The sequence below is a fragment of the Glossina fuscipes genome, unplaced genomic scaffold (assembly GCF_014805625.2).
Source record: "Glossina fuscipes isolate IAEA_lab_2018 unplaced genomic scaffold, Yale_Gfus_2 1, whole genome shotgun sequence".
Lineage (NCBI taxonomy): Eukaryota > Metazoa > Arthropoda > Insecta > Diptera > Glossinidae > Glossina > Glossina fuscipes.
This window is the reverse complement of record NW_023998415.1, coordinates 4,960,396-4,978,065: the sequence shown is the minus strand read 5'-3', so window position 1 is coordinate 4,978,065 and position 17,670 is coordinate 4,960,396. Positions and strand designations below refer to the sequence as shown.

At 32.6% G+C, this 17,670-nt stretch overlaps 6 protein-coding genes across 9 annotated transcripts in view; 3 read left to right on the top strand and 3 right to left on the bottom strand.

Annotated features, from left to right (window-relative positions):
* LOC119632666 overlaps positions 1–7,166 on the bottom strand; it is a 43,254-nt gene extending 36,088 nt beyond the window's left edge. The window contains exon 1 of one of the 3 annotated variants that reach the window (XM_038025688.1): positions 6,696–7,166. The gene's annotated coding sequence lies outside the window, so the exon portion shown is untranslated. Of the gene's footprint in view, positions 1–4,490; positions 4,548–5,332; positions 5,482–6,695 lie in introns of those variants that run through there. The other 2 variants (XM_038025685.1, XM_038025689.1) reach the window with 2 other exon arrangements.
* LOC119632669 (vesicle transport protein USE1) lies at positions 5,660–6,652 on the top strand. Of its 2 annotated transcripts, XM_038025694.1 has the most exons (3): positions 5,660–5,899; positions 5,973–6,490; positions 6,551–6,652. In XM_038025694.1, exons 1-3 carry the CDS (start codon positions 5,757–5,759, stop codon positions 6,592–6,594), a joined length of 705 nt encoding a protein of 234 aa, XP_037881622.1. In that variant the 5' UTR covers positions 5,660–5,756; the 3' UTR covers positions 6,595–6,652. The 2 variants fall into 2 exon arrangements, with proteins under 2 accessions (XP_037881622.1, XP_037881621.1); XM_038025693.1 differs by having other exon boundaries at positions 5,973–6,632.
* A 1,009-nt stretch (positions 7,167–8,175) lies between the features above and the next one.
* LOC119632236 (60S ribosomal protein L18) lies at positions 8,176–9,173 on the top strand. The gene is made up of 3 exons (XM_038025043.1): positions 8,176–8,286; positions 8,443–8,529; positions 8,603–9,173. The coding sequence occupies exons 1-3, from the start codon at positions 8,284–8,286 to the stop codon at positions 9,077–9,079; spliced, it is 567 nt and encodes a 188-aa protein (XP_037880971.1). The 5' UTR covers positions 8,176–8,283; the 3' UTR covers positions 9,080–9,173.
* LOC119632235 (folliculin) lies at positions 9,134–10,995 on the bottom strand. The gene is made up of 5 exons (XM_038025042.1): positions 10,462–10,995; positions 9,882–10,403; positions 9,567–9,828; positions 9,407–9,509; positions 9,134–9,351 (listed from the first exon to the last, which is right to left on the bottom strand). Exons 1-5 carry the CDS (start codon positions 10,846–10,848, stop codon positions 9,231–9,233), a joined length of 1,395 nt encoding a protein of 464 aa, XP_037880970.1. The 5' UTR covers positions 10,849–10,995; the 3' UTR covers positions 9,134–9,230.
* A 204-nt stretch (positions 10,996–11,199) lies between these two features.
* On the bottom strand, positions 11,200–12,743 carry LOC119631335 (polycomb group RING finger protein 3). The gene is made up of 4 exons (XM_038023454.1): positions 12,233–12,743; positions 12,015–12,167; positions 11,669–11,952; positions 11,200–11,606 (listed from the first exon to the last, which is right to left on the bottom strand). The coding sequence occupies exons 1-4, from the start codon at positions 12,336–12,338 to the stop codon at positions 11,481–11,483; spliced, it is 669 nt and encodes a 222-aa protein (XP_037879382.1). The 5' UTR covers positions 12,339–12,743; the 3' UTR covers positions 11,200–11,480.
* Positions 12,744–12,897: 154 nt separating this feature from the next.
* LOC119631337 (splicing factor 3B subunit 6) lies at positions 12,898–17,395 on the top strand. Its single transcript, XM_038023455.1, has 4 exons — positions 12,898–13,092; positions 16,395–16,627; positions 16,720–16,838; positions 16,915–17,395. Exons 2-4 carry the CDS (start codon positions 16,610–16,612, stop codon positions 17,141–17,143), a joined length of 366 nt encoding a protein of 121 aa, XP_037879383.1. The 5' UTR covers positions 12,898–13,092; positions 16,395–16,609; the 3' UTR covers positions 17,144–17,395.
* Positions 17,396–17,670: the final 275 nt, after the last annotated feature.

Below are 17,670 nucleotides of genomic sequence, written 5' to 3'. Positions count from 1 at the left end.
TTTAAAATATACGCACACGATTATTAAATGCACAAATAGCGCTAACCTGAAAATAGTAAATAAATAAATATATTAAAAAAACTTGATATGAAAAAATCGAACAATAAAGCTTATATTAAGACGCACTTCCGATACATTTATTATACGCTTATTTTGTGATCACTTTTGATGTCACTTCTTAGGCTGGCTTCTTGTAGTTTATTCGCAATCGATTAACGCAACCGCTTTAATACATAAATTCTTTTTTGGAATTTGAAGTAAATGAATATTTTTACAACGCAGTAATCTGTATTCTTTCTATAATCTTTTCAGTGTAGCGGTCTCTTTTATAAAGTGACAACACAATGTCATTGCTTATGCAGTCATATCATGTATAAGACAGCTTTGAAATAACCTAAGTAGACCGGCTGAAGCGACACATTGTAACGGCTACCAAACAAGAGGAGACCATAACGAGAACATCAACGACTTCCCTTTTAAGCTGTCTGCAACTATCGACCCAACACATTGGTATATTTCCACCTTTGTACAAGATCAGTTATGCATCGTTCTAATTTCGAGTTTCTCGAGATATAATCAGTACAAAAAGTATAATCTAAATGCCGGCTAGTTCTTATCAAGCAATGCGTCTGTCTAATGGCTAGTTATTTATTGCTTTTTAAGCAATAAGTATTAGGCAAGCAACGTTGAAGCTTTGGTCGAACTCCCAGCACGTCCAGCCAGCCCGATATTAATAGATTTTCGGCGTTCGGATATAATATGCGGCGATAATAGCGCATATAATGGACAAACTGGTCCGAAGTTATGTTATTTTATAGCTTGGACAACTGACAACAATAATTAGCCGTCACGTCAACAAATATGGCAACACAAAAGTAGTCTCTCCAAAAACGAAAATGTGGAATTTTTGGTGCCAAATAATTAGCGTTTGCGGAAAGTCTTGCTTCTTTTCGCTTAAGGAGGCCTAGGGCGAACATACAGCTGGAAGTTACTGCCTATAAAGATGTAAGTTCAGTGTTTAAAACGACGCTTCAAGAGCGATGATTTCGATACTGAGGATAAGGAACACTCCGGAAGACCAAAAACAATTAAGGACGACGTCGATCTATAAGTTCTATTGCTGAATAACGAGGATGCAGAAACACAAATACAACTCTCAAAAACATCAATGATGATTCGCCAATGTATTTGCAAACATGCCATGACGCCATGAGTTGACTGAGAGGCACATGAGAAATCAGAGAATCACTTTCAAAATTTTGCCTTTGCAAAAAAAAGCAAGCATCTACGCCGACGACACGGCCAAATCACTTCGGGAAGTATACGTTGCTTTGCGTTTGCTGGGATTAGAAAGGGATCTTGTACTATGAGCGCTTGGTAACAACAACAAGTGATCAATTTAAAGCATGCACCATGCACAATAGGCCAATACTATGCGAGATAGGAATGCGTGACATTGCAACATGTAGAGGGTCCGTGAATTTGGACCTGCTACTTTCCTCGCTTTATGCGGCAAGGCTGGCTGCTTGCGATTTTCTCTCTCTCTCTCTCTCTCTCTCAAAAAAAAAAAAAAAAAAAAAAAAAAACCCCGGAAATTTATTGGCATACCAACTAAAAATCTCAATAAGAACACTTACGTTTTAGCAGCGAATGATAAACTTATCAGAAGTTCATGGACAGGACAAAAGGTACTCAAATGTAGAAGGCAATATCACAATCACGCATCGATATAATATGCGGCGATATCAAATCTGTCACAAATTTTTCAAATTACAAATTATGATATCGACAATACAGGACCGAATTGCTAATCGATGTTGATGTTTGTGGTATTGAAGCAGTAATACGTATGAAAAATGTTTAGCCCTTAATTGCCATATTGTTGCCAATTGTTTACATTCCAGTTCCACTTAATTTTAAAATTAATTTGATTAAAAACGTTAAAATAAACAATATTAAAAATACGATAAAATTGACAACAATATGCATTTAACGGTTAAAAAAAAACACTATGCAAAGTTTCCTTTATAAGGAGGAGATATGAGATTTTAAACGAACACACGACGTATATTTACATCGCTATGCATATTAAGAGTTAAAATCAAAAAAATTAAATAAATCAAAATATTTTTTTCACTTTTTAGTAATTACTGGTCAACTTTTTTAATTTCTACATCTTGATAATATTCAATATTGTGTTTCCAAATCCAGTTTCCTAAATTTCAACATTGCTATTGTCGCTTGAGAGAGAATAAGAAAGAATTTTATCTAAGTTGAGAAATATGTTTTGTAAAAACTTAATAGTGGTACGCAGCACATCATTAAATACCGTACACCACTCTACGGTTATTCGTATAAGTGGGAAGTGGTAGAGAAATTTGTCCGATCCGAACTATTTTCAATACCATTGATTCATTGGGCCAAAACCTGTCAGTGCATCAAATTTCATGAAAATATTTCAAAAAATGCGGCTTGCAAGTTAAGTCCAAGAAAACAAGACGGACAGACAAGTTTAGATCGAATTAAAAAATGATTCTGCAAATAATTCTAAATCGATCTGTATAATAAGCAAGGCCCTTCTGAGTATTGCATACGTTCGCATAAACTTATTATACCCTTTTACCATAGGTGTTGCATGGTATATAATAAAATCAGAGAATGATTATTGCAATTATTTACTATTAGATATTTGTTAACATCGGACAGACGTCGTTCAACAACTCTTTTTTTAACAAGATGGAACATATTATCTCACCTTAACAGAAACTTGACTTTATTGAAAATCATATGTGCCGCCCATAACAATCAAAGCTCGATTCATGTAGAGATCATGTTGCAGATAATAAAAATTTATGCGAAAATACATTTATTTTTTAGCCTTTTGCGAGCAAGGTATAAACCTTGCTGAAAACGATTGAATGAGTTTGACAACAGGGCTTAGAATTAAATATGTTATATGGGTCCTACTTTACATTAGGTACTGCTTTCCTTCAATAAAGGATCCGCGAATCACCGGTCATAGAAGTCCTGAGACATGTTAATGTATATGCCGTGCGCATATTAGATATACCGTAAGGTAAAGATCTTCTTAGTTGACATTCAGTACCGAATTGGTTTCCATGTCCCTTCGTCTTTGGCATATACATTGTAGTTGTGAATACATTCCAAAATTTAGCAAAGCGTAATGGATCTGTTCTTCTTCGCAATTTTCTACGTTTTTCCGTACCAATGTACTTTATTTTTTCCTATTGCAAACCTAAGGCATCAAAAACCGACATGTATTCCTTGCACAACACAAATAAAATAACATAAAAAAGAAATTAAATAAATGAGTAGATTATCGCAACGAGCGCCACATTGAAATACGAACAATTCCAAATGTAATATTAAAAAAAAACAAGCAATACAAATGAAGGGTTAACTGTTTACATACGGAAGACGGTAGGTAGTACATGCGAATATGTTACAATGTATTGTGTTCGTAGCGACTTTGACAACTTTGATTCCTACTACTTAAGGGTATTGCATCTCCAGCAATCATTGCCCACTTCTCTCTCTCTCTCTCGCAATTTATATATATTTTATATCGGCGTGAAATTTTAGAATCTATCTAATGATGTACTCCTCCTGTTAGAAACTTTTAACCGGAAAAATTGAGATGAATTTGATGAAGCATTTCCAAATCAAGTCCATATTTCAGTTTTGAAAAAGAACGTAATTTGCCCACTGATGATCTACTTAACAGGTCTCTACAAATCCCGTGAAGTCCAGAGCCACGACCAGCCGACTAACAAGTTCACAATTAATAAGAAGACGTGTCGATTTTTAAATATTTTCTGCAGCAGTAATATCCAGTGTCCGCCCGAAGGCGAATACAATTTCCTTTTTCTTTTCTTTGTGCATGTAAATCTGAAAAAACCGTGCTTGCAATTCATTATACTCCTCTTATTATATTTAACAAAATTCAGAATCATAAGTGCATTTTGCCCAGTGCATTTAACGTTATGAAATATAAGAAATCAACAAGTTTTTCTAAGCTTATTACTTTGTTACTTATACTTTTTATACCCTACACCACATTCAGCACGGCAAAAATGTACATTAAGTTTGTGCGGATGCATGGCACACACAGGAGGACTTAAAATAGGTGCACCGATATATATACCGATCAATTAAGAACGTAATTATAAGCTTGTCTGTCCGTCACCCACAAGTCGCAATTTTTAAGATATTGCGATGAAATTTGGTACACCATTAAGAGCGAACGTTATTTAAAATGAAAGGTTCGATTGGTCGGATCACATTTACAATCACTCCCCATATTAACCTTATCTTGAAAAGTCGTTACATATATATGACCAATTGTTTTAAGTGAAGTGGTGTAGGATACTTAATGGTGGGCCATGGCCCACTATAGTGGTTTTACACGTTAAACTTTTTGCTTTCATATTTTTTCGTTAATGCTTTCAAAGTAAAAATTTCGTACTCACTTCTCTTCAACTAGACAACAGAATCTTTCCATATTAAGGTATATATTTTTGCCGGTTGGTTTGTATTTAATGGCATGCTGAATTCAATATATGCGTAGAAGAAGTGACCAGCATTTTTATCACAAGGACATGTAGTAGAACACATCTAATATTAATGGAAAATAATCTTTCACAGTTCAGTAGACCATATATATGTTATAGCCATGCGTATTAAAATTTCAAATAAACGATGCCTATCAAAAACGTTTAACAAACATTAACGGGACTAAGTTGTGACAAATGAAAAAATATTTTAGCACTTTTTCTGCTTACTTTATAAAATGTAACTAATTCAATACAACTTGTTGAATTTTCGATTAACTTGCAAATCCGTTCTAACAACTAAAAATGCGACCTTGCAAAAATTCATGTATTGTAAAACCAAGCATTTCTTATTTAATGTTTACAAATACTTAGCGCACATAGAACCATATATCGTTAAGCCTTTTAGTGTGCGATCGGGTTAGTCAAATTTAAGAGTATCTTTTTTTTATTTAACAAAATGGTACCGAAAATTAGGCAGTTTGTTTCATTAATTGTTGTTGTGTTGTGCTCTTTAAAATTTTAAACATAACGCTTGGTGTTTTTAAGCCAAATATATTTGAAATAATAAATATAATATCTAATAAATTACAAATCGTCTTTGAATGTATAAAATAACACTTGCATTTTGAATCTTTTCCTCATTTTCAATGAAAAATCAATAAAATCCTCAAATACACATTGCTGATGAACGCGACACGCAACGCTTTTTGTATGTATATGTTGAGACAGATTTCGATTTCTAAGCAATCATTACTCACCAAATCCTTAAGAACATTTCAAATCATAAAAAGCGAAATTAAGCCACAACACAATAATAAACTTTAAGCTATTATTTTCATTAATTTTTATTTTCAATTGTTGTCAGTTTTTATTCGCAGATAAACGGTTTATATTTTCTTCAAATAGCAAGAAACATTTGTCGTAATCGATGAAAAATTTTTTAATAAAAAATGGCGGAGATCTTTATGTGTATGTTACAAGTCCTCACAAAACACACCATTTATAGGGATTTATAATATTTATGGGATTTAGGAATACACCGCTTGAATACGATATCATTCTACGGTTGATAATAACGGCAAAGAAGAAGCAGACTTTTATTTACAAGAAGTCAAAAGAAGTTATGTGACGTGGTGTATGTTTTATGATGAATGTGAAATATGAGAATATAAAAAACCAAAAATGGCCGCAAAGTTGAACGTAAATATACGAACTTTGTTAAATGATTGTGAGGAATTGGCTGCTGACAAAAGCAATTATTGGCGGTTACGAAAGTTCATAAAATCTTTGGATATAATGATACAGGAACTTAGCGACATGGATGAGTAAATAAATGTACTGGGGTTTAAAAAAATTATAAATATGCATATGTGTAAATTTCTTTTCCAATTGTTCTAGAAATGAGAAAGTCCCAATTTATAACCGAAGATTAGACAATTTAAAGGCGAAAATTAATTATATAGAAAGTTCACCTCAAGCTAACAATTTACATGCTGTTCGACAAAGAGGAGCAGCTGCAGAATCGGGGGATGACGCTTTAAGAGAAATACGTCAGTTGCAGGCTACGAAACAATATGCTGAAGAGCGTAGAGAATTGTTGGAAGAAAGCGTACGTAAACGTAAACCTTTGCAGAACGATAGCGGTGAACAAAGCGAAGCCGTCAAATATATGCGTGAGAATCAAAAAAAAATCACAGAGCATATGTTGTCTTTAACGAGAAATCTTAAGCAGCAAACAGTAACTGCCAATCAAATTATCAAGAAAGATACTGAAATGGTTTCACATTCCTCTGGTATGGCAGATCGTAACATAGGAGCTTTGAATAAAGAAACGGAGAAACTGGAGGATCATTCTCGTAACGCTTGGAAGTGTTGGATGTGGATGATGATAACATTTGTTATAGTAACATTCATAGGTAAAAATTTCATAAATTTCCAAAGGAAGAAACTAATATCTTTGTGAAATCTTGTTGCAGGCATGGTTTTATTTATGAAAATAGTGAAGAAAAAGAAATATTAGTATCGAGTCGGGACTTGAATATGAAAGATTGAAAATGTTTGGTTTAAAATCAGATATATAAAAACTTATGTATGAATATAAGAGAGAATAAATAAACATACCTTGTTAAAAATGCCTCTTTCGATTCAAACAGAGCTAGCAAGTTCTATATATCACGAAATGTATCAAAGGTATTGATATTGTACAAACCGAGTTGTTAAATCAACCATACAAGGTGAAATATAATATTTGACTTAGTATACTCTCAAAACGACAAACTCTAAGCCTTTTTCGCACATATGTGGTTATATGCAGAATGAGGTGTATTTTTCATAAGAAAAGTACGTGTTCAATATTTATTTATCGACCGCTTGATTGTTTTTGTTCTTTTCTCCCCAAAACATTTGTTGCAGGGTGCTAGTTTCAACACATATGAACCATCGTAACAGGAAGTTCTTTTAATGGCATTATCATCGGGTATAATCCGTTTTTAATTTTAAGTTTGTGTTTTAATTGATTAATTTTAAACCACAGCAGTTCGTTTGGAACGCTGCTCACTTTTGCTTATAAATTAAGCAGAACGGAAAAAATCCTCCACCATATAAATTACACGTTTGGTGATTCTTTCTTCTATTTCTAATTCATAAAATTACAACGCTGCATAATTTAGCTTGGTAATGATTTTCTTACGTGAAAATAACAAGCTGGAACAAAACGATATAATAGGCTCATACTATCTGCTTTGCATTTGTTTGTTGAACTGTTAAAAAGATTTAATCAGCAGTTTTGATCCAAAGTGCTCTTGATTAAATAGCAGGTTGATCCGCTAAACCCTATTCTAGTGCCATCTGCGAGGACAGATTGTAAAACGAAACTAGCGAGTGATCTAACAGCAAGTCCAAACTTGAACAACATTTTAACGAATGTAATGATCCAAATATTTTAATGTCGATATAAATTATGTTGGTCATCTTATTTAAGTCAAACGACAGATACTTAAAAGAGGCCCATAAAGCAATATTTCATATAAATTTTTGTGTACGTACGAAAAGTTGTTCAATTTTAAGTGCTATTAGACGAAGTCTTCCGACTATATTTGACATTACCAGTTACCATGAGTTATGAATATGTTTGAAAATGTCTGGTCGCAACCTTGATAAAAATAATTTTTAATTCTGCGTAGATAAACTGTGTAGGTTATAGACAAGGGATATGTTTATTAGTACGTGCTATCCATCAACTAGAAAAACTTTGGTAAAAATAATTGAAAAGAGAGTTATACTTAATGTATAATATAAAATTGTATATACACGAGGAATATGTTTACAGGTTGTGAGATTTTTTTTTAATATATGTTTAATCTATATATAGAAATAAATTATAGTCATATGCTCAATTTCAATTACCGATTTAAACTAACTTCAACAAGATGTGTAACGTTGTTCATACATTTTCATAATCACATTCTTTCCATTCTATTTGGCAACCTAGCTTTTTTATTTAGTGGAACGTTTTAATATAAAATATTTTTTCACATTTTTGTGAAATACTAGTTTTGACTACTTCGCGTACATTGATATGATAGCAACGCTACATAATGTCTGCATGAATTTATTGAACAAACTACAACCAACTTCGGATTACCAAATCGGCGTTCATCTGTCGGATTGACATTGTTACTAAAAACTTTCTTTCTTTTCCGGTCGCGAAATGGTAAGATTGCCCGAGTAAAATTTATGACTTTGAATGAATTTGAATCATCATAAATGTTATGAGCGCAGCTATAATCTTAATGGAAAAAAGTTGAAGTGAATTATGTGTTGGAGATGGTTAAATACAACTTTTGTGTTTTTGTTTTAATTATTGTAGGGTATTGATATTTGCCACAAATACGATCGCAAGGTTCGAAGAACAGAACCGAAATCCCAGGATGTTTACTTACGTTTGTTGGTGAAGGTGAGTATTGAAAGTGCGCAACGCAATGAAATTTGTTTTTAGAAGATATGTAGTAAACTTTTTGTTTTCACAGCTGTACCGTTTTCTTCAGCGTCGAACCAACAAAAAGTTTAATCGCATTGTATTGAAACGATTATTCATGAGCAGAACTAATCGGCCACCCATGTCTCTACAGCGTGTGGCCCGTTTCTTTAAAGTGGCCAAGCAGCCCCAATCAACTGTAGTCGTTGTTGGCACAGTAACTGATGACGCGCGTATACTGAAAGTACCAAAAATGACATTGTGTGCCTTGCATGTTACGCAAACTGCTCGCGAACGTATTTTAAAGGCTGGGGGTCAAGTAATCACTTTTGATCAGTTAGCACTTAAATCCCCAACCGGCAAGAATTGCCTCTTACTGCAAGGTAGACGTACGGCTCGTACAGCATGTAAACACTTTGGTAAAGCGCCCGGTGTACCGCATTCTCATACACGTCCTTATGTACGCTCTAAAGGACGTAAATTTGAACGTGCTCGCGGTCGCCGTTCTAGCTGCGGTTACAAAAAATAAGTGTTTTTAGCTTAGTGTTCCCATAACTTTCTGAGTTTTTAAAATAGCAAGGAAGGTTTACTATCCAAAATAATAAAAACTATTAAAAAACGTTGTTAGATTGTGTTCTACTGAAGAATCGACTATATTTCGCATATGATTTATACAAGTTCTATTTTAAGTAAATACTCCAGTAGTTTATAAGCGCGTGATCTTGGATTTGCACACCCAGCACTTTCTTCAGTTTGACTTGAGCGTTAGTATTTTTTGCGTGGCTGAGACAAATCACTTTACTGTAAAGAAATTATTTGATTAGAAGTACGGTAGAGGGATACCAAAAATTTCTACTTTTTCCACTCTTCTACTAGAGCTTTTGTACGTCTGTTTAGTACCAGTTCTGTGAAACTGGTTTCTTCGACAGCTTTCACTAATTTAACAAGTAAATCCGGCCCTAAATGAAGGAAACCTAATTAAGCCGAAACTTATGAAAGTTGATATAGCTGCTTACATTTTGCTGGTATGGAGCCAAGCCATTTGATGCACACTTGATTAGTTTTTATTGGCTCATCTAAGAAATCTATACGATATGCAGTGGAATTTGGCATGGGCGCAGCAATCTCGTCGGCTATGGAGATAATTTTATATCCTGCGTCTATAGAATGCTGATGTTGGGCATCAACTCTGATTAGATTATGCATGGCTTCTGGTAACAGCTTCTTCAGGCACATCATAAAGGGAAAAGTTTTAACGGGATCACCGCGTACAATAATCTATGACAGTAAGGAATTTTAGTAGTGGATAAATCAGTAATTAATAGACTGACCTTAATTCCAATTAACGCGCAATAACACAATGCTGGAAACTCCCTGCGCCCAACAATCTTATTTATATGTCTTAAGGAATAGAACACTTCGGGCTGTTCTAGATTTTCATATTTTTGTATCATAGGCAAGATGTTTAAGTTATACGTTAGCCGTTCTGGTGGGGGATGACTACTGGTTTGAGGCGGTAGCCATGGTAAATTTCCAAATGTGATATGCTCTGTTAGAAATTTTGAGCCAGACAATAGCAACCAAGAGAAGTGGGCATGTAATATAATATATATATTCTTTTCTCCGGTCAATTCCACCAGTGATCTAGGAGTTTGAGATAATTTAGATCCTGACAAACGTCTTTGCCTGAATGACCCTTTGGATTCTTCCTCTTTGTGTATACTTTGGGCACAATTTTGAATTTCCGAAGAAATTTTACGCAAACGTTCAGATAAAAAAGGTTTAATATTTAGAAGAAAGTATTTATCTTTCATTAGAATTATAATTGAGAACAGCTGATAAAAACCACGAGCCTACAAATAAAAACCGTTCTAGAAGTATACTTCTTAAAGTTATTTGTTCATTTTCCACCTGCATATCACTCATATGAAATGTATGGCTCAGTACATGGCCTCCAATGGTATCCCCAAAAAAAACAAAGCCCCCGTCTTTGTTACAGTTGATTTCGCAGCTTAAACTGCGTATTGCCGCCTGCTTAATTAGGGTCTCGACCTCGGGAAAAGGGGATTGTTGTGTGCTTAAAAACGTCGCTCCAGAATCAACGTCTTTACTGCACATACCATTTATTAAGCCTAATGAATTGCAGGCAGGACATTGTGCAGCATTCGCTTTAGCGAAGCATTCGCTTCGGGTTAAGCACAAATCATCTATTTTGGTATCTCGTAGAGTTTGTGTGCAAAATATAGCAGCGGGACCATGAATTTCACAAAAATGGCACAAAACTACAACAGCATTCATGTGTAACAAAATTATATTGACTATAAATTATAAAATTAAAATGCACAAAATGAAAACTTTGAGAAACGCGAGCTTTGTAAACAAAAAAGGAAAACTTTTTACACACTGGTGTTGCCATACACAAGTATTAGTAAAGAAGAACACAAAGTCCGGCAACCTATTCATAAACAGTAAACATACCTTTCACGTTTAAATTAAACTAAATTCAATAAAATGGCTATAATTTTTTGCATTTATGATGACAATATAAGATTAATTTAATCCTATTCACATTTCACCTTAATACATAGAAAAAATAAAAAAGCATGAATAAGAAAAATACATGTATTATAAGTATATTTGGGAAATCTTGACAAAACTTAAAAGTAAATGAAAAACATTTTGATTTTAAATCTTAGTACAATATTAACAGGTAGAGATGGGAATATTAGAAAAATTGTGATAAGGGTGTATGTGTCTAAAGAAAATACAAGTTATTATATTCAGGTTTAACTAATTGCTTAGCTACTATGTAAAATTAAAATATAATTTATACTTTATTTCTTTACAAGTACAAATTGCTAGGATTCTTATAACTACATGAAAAACTATTTTGTTTTATCAAATTTTGTAAACTTAATCACTTAAAAAAATTACAATTCCACGCGTGGACGAAACTGCAGACGTAATGGGGGATCTCTGAAACGCCAACGAGTCACATATACAAATTTTAAGGTGTGATCCTTCCCCAATAATTCTTCATTGCACAATATGTCAATCTAAATGATATATGAAAGTGAATTGGCGGAAAATTAAATAGAATGAAATTTTATAGAATTACCTCTCTATATTTGTCAATACCGTTGAGGATCTTTTTAGCTACCAATTTTTTTAAGTGCGTAATCGTTGCTTGAGAACTACAACGGATGAAGCGTCTTTGGAGGTTTTTGAAATTGTTACTCATGCATTCTAGGCACACATTGACCTGCTCATCCAGTCTGTGGAAATCGGACTCGGCATGTGCCTCCATAACTTTATCATTATCATCGTCATGGTTTTGCGGCATATCTTTAGGGCAGGGCATATTACGACTCTTGTAAAACTCACGTTCTCGACGCATTTCATCTGCAATTTGAGGAGAAGCTATAAATATTAAATAATTATTTGTTTATAATTATTTTACCCACCTTCCTGTAGATTTGGCACTAATTTGTAAACAATATCTTGCATCGTACGATCAAAACTGATATATTGTAAGGGATGAGATTGATGTATAACATTTTCGCAGGTAGGACAGGTTTTCTTTTCTTCTAAATGTTTAACCAAACAACTTTTACAAACTAAAAGATTTAACTTTGTTATCTGCCTGCTTAATTTTTCCTTGTTTTTTTAATAATTAACTTACAGGTATGTAAACACTCCGTTACCGTTGTCGCATCAATAAAATAGCCACCACATATTTTACACGTTATATGAGGATTTATAGCCTTCAGCTTGACTCTTCTCTCCATTGTGTCCAATTGAAGCAATTGAAATTATTCTTCAAACAAAAACCATCATCGTTCTATAAAATTAATTCGAAGAAGTCTTTTTTTATTTATTACTTTTGCTTGAACATTTTATTATTTAAAATTTTGGATCCAATAATGTAAAACAGTACTTTGCACAAACACCTTTATATACATATGTGCACACATACACGTCGTTTTTACACGATTCTTATTATCATTTATTTATAATTATAATTATTTTCATTAACACTTGACATTGAAGAAATTCTTCGTTGTGAAAAACCTATACAAATTTAAGAATATGAAAGATTAATTTTAATAAATAATAGGAAGAAAAATCACAAGAAATCCAAACAAATTGACACGAGAAATGTTTTTTTACTATGTTATCTAAGTTGGCAGCACTGTACTGTTATTTACGAACTGTCAGTGTCAGTGTTCATTGAATACAAATTAAATAAAAAAAAGACAGCTACGGCAGATGCAGCTTTGATTATTATAAATTTTTTTTTTTTTTTGTTAATATGATTACAAATACCCACTAAAGTATTGCAGCTGATTCATTGCGAAAGATTGTATCGAGTATCTTACGTCCAGAAAACAGTTTTCGGAGGACGTGCTGAATAAGTACGAAATTGGTACAATCGTATAGGAATCAGTATAGTAATACTAAATTCGAGATATTTAGTACGCGTACATGAAAATTGTTAGCAATTTATATAAAAAGTTCGAGTTAAATCAAACATAAATTAAGGTAAGTATATTAAAAATTTAATATGAGAGTGGTATGAAAATGAATTTGGCCCATGAAGGGCTTGTGTATTGAATTATAAATAAGTAAAAAGAAATAAATCGTGTGAAAATTATAAGCTTATTTTGATGTAACGAAATGAAATCAAAATAATTTGATGTATTTGTCTTTTACAATTTCCGAAATTCTAAATCAATCCAAACAGTACTACTGCCGCTTCCGGTCACTGATCATCGCTGCATCAAATTAGTTAACTCAAAGATCCAATAAGATATAGATATCTTAAAACTTTTTGGTCCCCTTCTTTTTTGAAATAAGAACACAATATCCACAATTCGGCAACATCTTATAATGAAGTTTTTGATAATTTTGATAAATCCCAAATTATTTAGAATGAGAGAAGAATGATAATTATATACCAAAACTAACCCTAACTTTACTAAGGCTTAAAAAAACAGCTTTGGCCTTTCTACACATCTCAGCCAACTTTCGGTTGTTAAATTACTGAATAAAAGAAGAACAACAAAATTTTCCTTTTTTTTTTCAAAAACACGTTGCGTATGTTAACACAACTATATATTTGAGAGTTCAATTTAATTTATTAACTTTATAAATTTTCTAACAATCGAAAGCAGTTCACAAAATTTCGCCAACTTTTTTCTCTTTAAATAATAAATTTTAGCTAACTGCATATTGTAGTTATCGAAAATGGTGAGGCTTTTCGTTTGAATATTGAAATAAATTAAATAGATACAGTATTGGTTAGTACTCCAAATCTAAAAAGTAAGAGTATATATAAATATTTAAGTACCCTACACCACATTGTCTAACACAATTCTTATTTTTACTATAGAACACAAAAATTACATTTTGTTTTTATAAAGGCATGTTTTTTATGTGCGTATTTCTGGGGAAGCGGGCCCAAAACGCAACCTAATGTAGTACAAGTTTAATCCTTACATAGAGCAGAATGATACAAATTTTGTAGAGTTCATTTTTGTATGAAGTTACTATGATGGGTCACTTTTAATGACCACATGTTAAAACTGAGGATTTTCTGCTCTACAAAGGATCGATCTTTGTAAGAATCCTCATGTAGGGTAGAATCCAAAAAATAGGCCGACAAATGTTTTAGCATGTATAGTCAAGGGACAGACAGAAATTTGTTGTTCGTCGACAAAATTCGCGTTAACCTATACATGATCATGGCGGCTCTCTGCACAGTGATCAATAACGTTAATATATATTGCTATTATATATATATTGCCTACTCTTTCAGTAAATTTTGCATAGAAATCCAATGTACAGCAAAATCCTCAGTCAGTGCGAGTGACTACTCGAAACTACAATTTGCCCGAGGTTTAGAGGGGAATTTTACTGACGTAATCCTAGAATATTTGATATCTTATTTAGATGGGATTTGCTAAACGAGTTCAATAGCTTGTAGGAGAAAAACTTTGAAAATGGCTTTGAAGAGATCGACGTGTTATTGCGGAGAATTTCGAAAGCTTTTGTAATAACCCCTCCAGTTCTGTTTATTCCTTTCTGGTTTTTCGTTATGTTTACTTCTTCCAACATAAGGGATGGAAGCTTGAGTTATCGTTGGCTCTATAATGCTCAATTTTAGCATATTTTTGAGATCCTATATAATTTACTATCTCATTGGGCATTATTGCCAATGTTTGGGTATTAAGTGTTCAAGCTTAGTCTGGTATCTGGAATCAGCGAATGTCGTTTGCCAGAGGTTTTTGCTGAATGAGTGGCAAGAATGAAGATAACCCAGCGAAATATGTGTTCGGAGGAATAATTGCGAACTACATCTGAGAGAAAATCACTATAAAATAACACATAGACGATATATATCTTTTAATTGCTTACAACCTATATCAAATATCGATTTGAAATTTATTTCCAATATTTAACAAAAGCATTTAATTATTCTTAAAAGAACAATCTCAATCAGTTCACCTCAGGATAAGTATACAAATGAGCACAAAGTGTGCTGGCAATTGATCCTCCACAGTTTCTTCCATCTTTCAAGCGTCATTTAAGACTGCTATATCAGGCAGCCAAAAAAGTAATTGTCGATTATATATTCTAAAATTTTGTTCTCGAAACATTCCTCGACCACTAAAACTTTAAATGCATACTTTAATAAGCCATTCGGTTTTTGCATTTGAACGCAAGATTTGAACGCAAGTGGCTTTCTCTCCCTCTCTCTGTCACTCTCTATTTGCGTATAGAATACACGGAGATCGATTTAGCCATGGTTACCCATCGCGAATTCGTGAATACGACCTTAACCATTAGCCTATATATGTTCTCAAATATTCCATGTCACTCTGATTGGGTTAAGACAGATCACCAAACAAGATAAATCATACAATTGTCGAAGGGTCCAGAATTTAAATATTGGTTTTTAAATTTTCATTATGAATATCAACCTTAATGTTACCAAAAATGTTTTATAAATAAAGCAGAGTATGTCGATATATATATTTTTAGTTTACGCAATTAATTGCAAAGTTTAAAGCCCACGTCGTAAAAAAATGTTCTATTAAATTTATAAAACGTAGGATACAATATTGAACCGTGTAGAAATGCTGTGATTTTTTATCGAAAATCAAACATCACTTATTGGTGGGTATTAAGTAATTCGTCTTATGGCGAATTTAATTTAAAGCAATTGAACACACCAGAAGAATCGCTAAAACGGTTTCATTTAAAAAATACATTTTAAATTGCTTGTTTTTCATTTATTTTTTTTTTTTTTTTTTTTTTTTTTTTTTTTTTTTTTTTTTTTTTTATATTACAATTATTACAAAATACACACAAATTAGAAATATAATTTATTTTCTTTTTAATTTATATTTGTTTTTGTTTAACACAAACCCATATGATTTGTCTTACCCCGGCTAAGGGGATGACATAGTGAAGCTTCGCTTATATTCCCATGTCTGGGGCAGATATTGAATGTATAAATGTTATAAATTAATTAATTATGTATATAATATTTATTTAGAATTGTTTATGTATATATATATGTATATATATGCATTTAAATAGTAAATATTTACGTAGTAAATTTATCTACCCTCCATTTGTTGAAAAATTTATAAATTACATATATTCTGTGTGGGGTTGAAAATGTAACGAAGCTTCATTCTGCCGCTTCATTGTGTGCGACCCTGAAGTGTAAGACAAAAGTCGCAGCCATTTTAAAAGTGAAATAACTGGTGGTAGTTTGACATTAAGAAATAAAAATATCCTCTTTCTTTTTTTATTTCTGGCAACATTGTGTGAAGGGTAATAAAAGAAGCTATTTGCGGAGACAAACAAAAGGACAAAGGATATTAAATACAATTTTAGCAAACAAAGGAAAACAACGCATTAAAACTAACAATAAACTAATCATCAGCAGTCTTTCAGTAGCTAAGAAAGGAATAACACATCACTCTGAGGGCTCGCTCCATTTCATTAAAAAAAGGAAACAAGCACTTTTTTAGTCGGACGATAGAAAATGAATAAACGCAATAATGTAAGTAAAATTATATATATATATATATATGTATATATAGATAAAGATTTTCAGTTAGAGTGCAAATTGCTTTTTTAATAATAATAACACAGATTCGTTTGCCTCCTGAAGTGAATCGGCTATTATATGTGCGCAATTTACCTTATAAGATCACATCTGATGAAATGTACGATATATTTGGAAAATTCGGTGCAATCAGACAAATAAGGGTGTAAGTGTAATTATAATTGATATGATTTAATGAAAATAGTTTTTCATTCATTTCTCTCTTTTTTTATATTGTATAGTGGCAATACACCGGAGACACGTGGTACAGCCTTTGTTGTCTACGAAGATATCTTTGACGCGAAAAATGCTTGTGACCACTTATCTGGTTTTAATGTTTGCAATCGGTATTTGGTTGTCTTGTACTACCAATCAAATAAAGCCTTCAAGCGCTTGGATATTGACAAAAAGCAGGAAGAATTAAATAATATTAAATCCAAGTACAACCTAAAAACACCAGAAGCCCCCTAAGTCTGTTTGGCGATCGCTTTTGGAACTTTTCAACCACAGACTTCGCTGTACATTTTGGCTCTTTTTTCTATTACCATTTCCAATTTCTGAATTTTGTTATATTTCCTTGATTTGCGAATATATTTAATTTTTTTCTTATAAAGTATACGAGTTCGTATACTTGCATTTTTCTCATCCTGTGATCATCATCATAATGCTTGTTATACTGGCTTTCATCTCTCAACATACTATTCCTTTTTCATTATCATTGTCTCATCATTATAAAAATAACAAGTAAACGTAAAATCCAAAAAAAAAAAATTGAAAAATTTGAAAAGAAAAAAAAACAAAATTCTTTTTTATTTACTTTGAAAAAGAGATAGGATGGGGGATATCATAAACGTAAATGCCGGACGTCAAGACTTTCAATATCACTTGCGTTTGCATGTTCTGAAATTTGATATCCTATTGGCAGTTTAAAACTTACTTGGAACTTTTTCTTATTGTAGTAAAAACATCCATGTGTACATTTTTCGAATAAACTACAT

Coding starts and splice junctions, on each gene's coding strand:
- LOC119631335 (XM_038023454.1), bottom strand. CDS start 12,338: ATGGAGAGAAGAGTCAAGCTGAAGGCTATAAATCCTCATATAACGTGT. Junction 12,168..12,232: donor AACGGAGTGTTTACATACCT/GTAAGTTAATTA, acceptor TAAATCTTTTAG/TTTGTAAAAGTTGTTTGGTT. Junction 11,607..11,668: donor GTATTGACAAATATAGAGAG/GTAATTCTATAA, acceptor TATATCATTTAG/ATTGACATATTGTGCAATGA.
- LOC119631337 (XM_038023455.1), top strand. Junction 16,839..16,914: donor GCAATCAGACAAATAAGGGT/GTAAGTGTAATT, acceptor TATATTGTATAG/TGGCAATACACCGGAGACAC.
- LOC119632235 (XM_038025042.1), bottom strand. CDS start 10,848: ATGAATGCTGTTGTAGTTTTGTGCCATTTTTGTGAAATTCATGGTCCC. Junction 10,404..10,461: donor TTCATATGAGTGATATGCAG/GTGGAAAATGAA, acceptor TTTTATTTGTAG/GCTCGTGGTTTTTATCAGCT. Junction 9,829..9,881: donor GCGCGTTAATTGGAATTAAG/GTCAGTCTATTA, acceptor TTACTGTCATAG/ATTATTGTACGCGGTGATCC.
- LOC119632236 (XM_038025043.1), top strand. Junction 8,530..8,602: donor ACTTACGTTTGTTGGTGAAG/GTGAGTATTGAA, acceptor TTGTTTTCACAG/CTGTACCGTTTTCTTCAGCG.
- LOC119632669 (XM_038025693.1), top strand. CDS start 5,757: ATGGCCGCAAAGTTGAACGTAAATATACGAACTTTGTTAAATGATTGT. Junction 5,900..5,972: donor GAACTTAGCGACATGGATGA/GTAAATAAATGT, acceptor CAATTGTTCTAG/AAATGAGAAAGTCCCAATTT.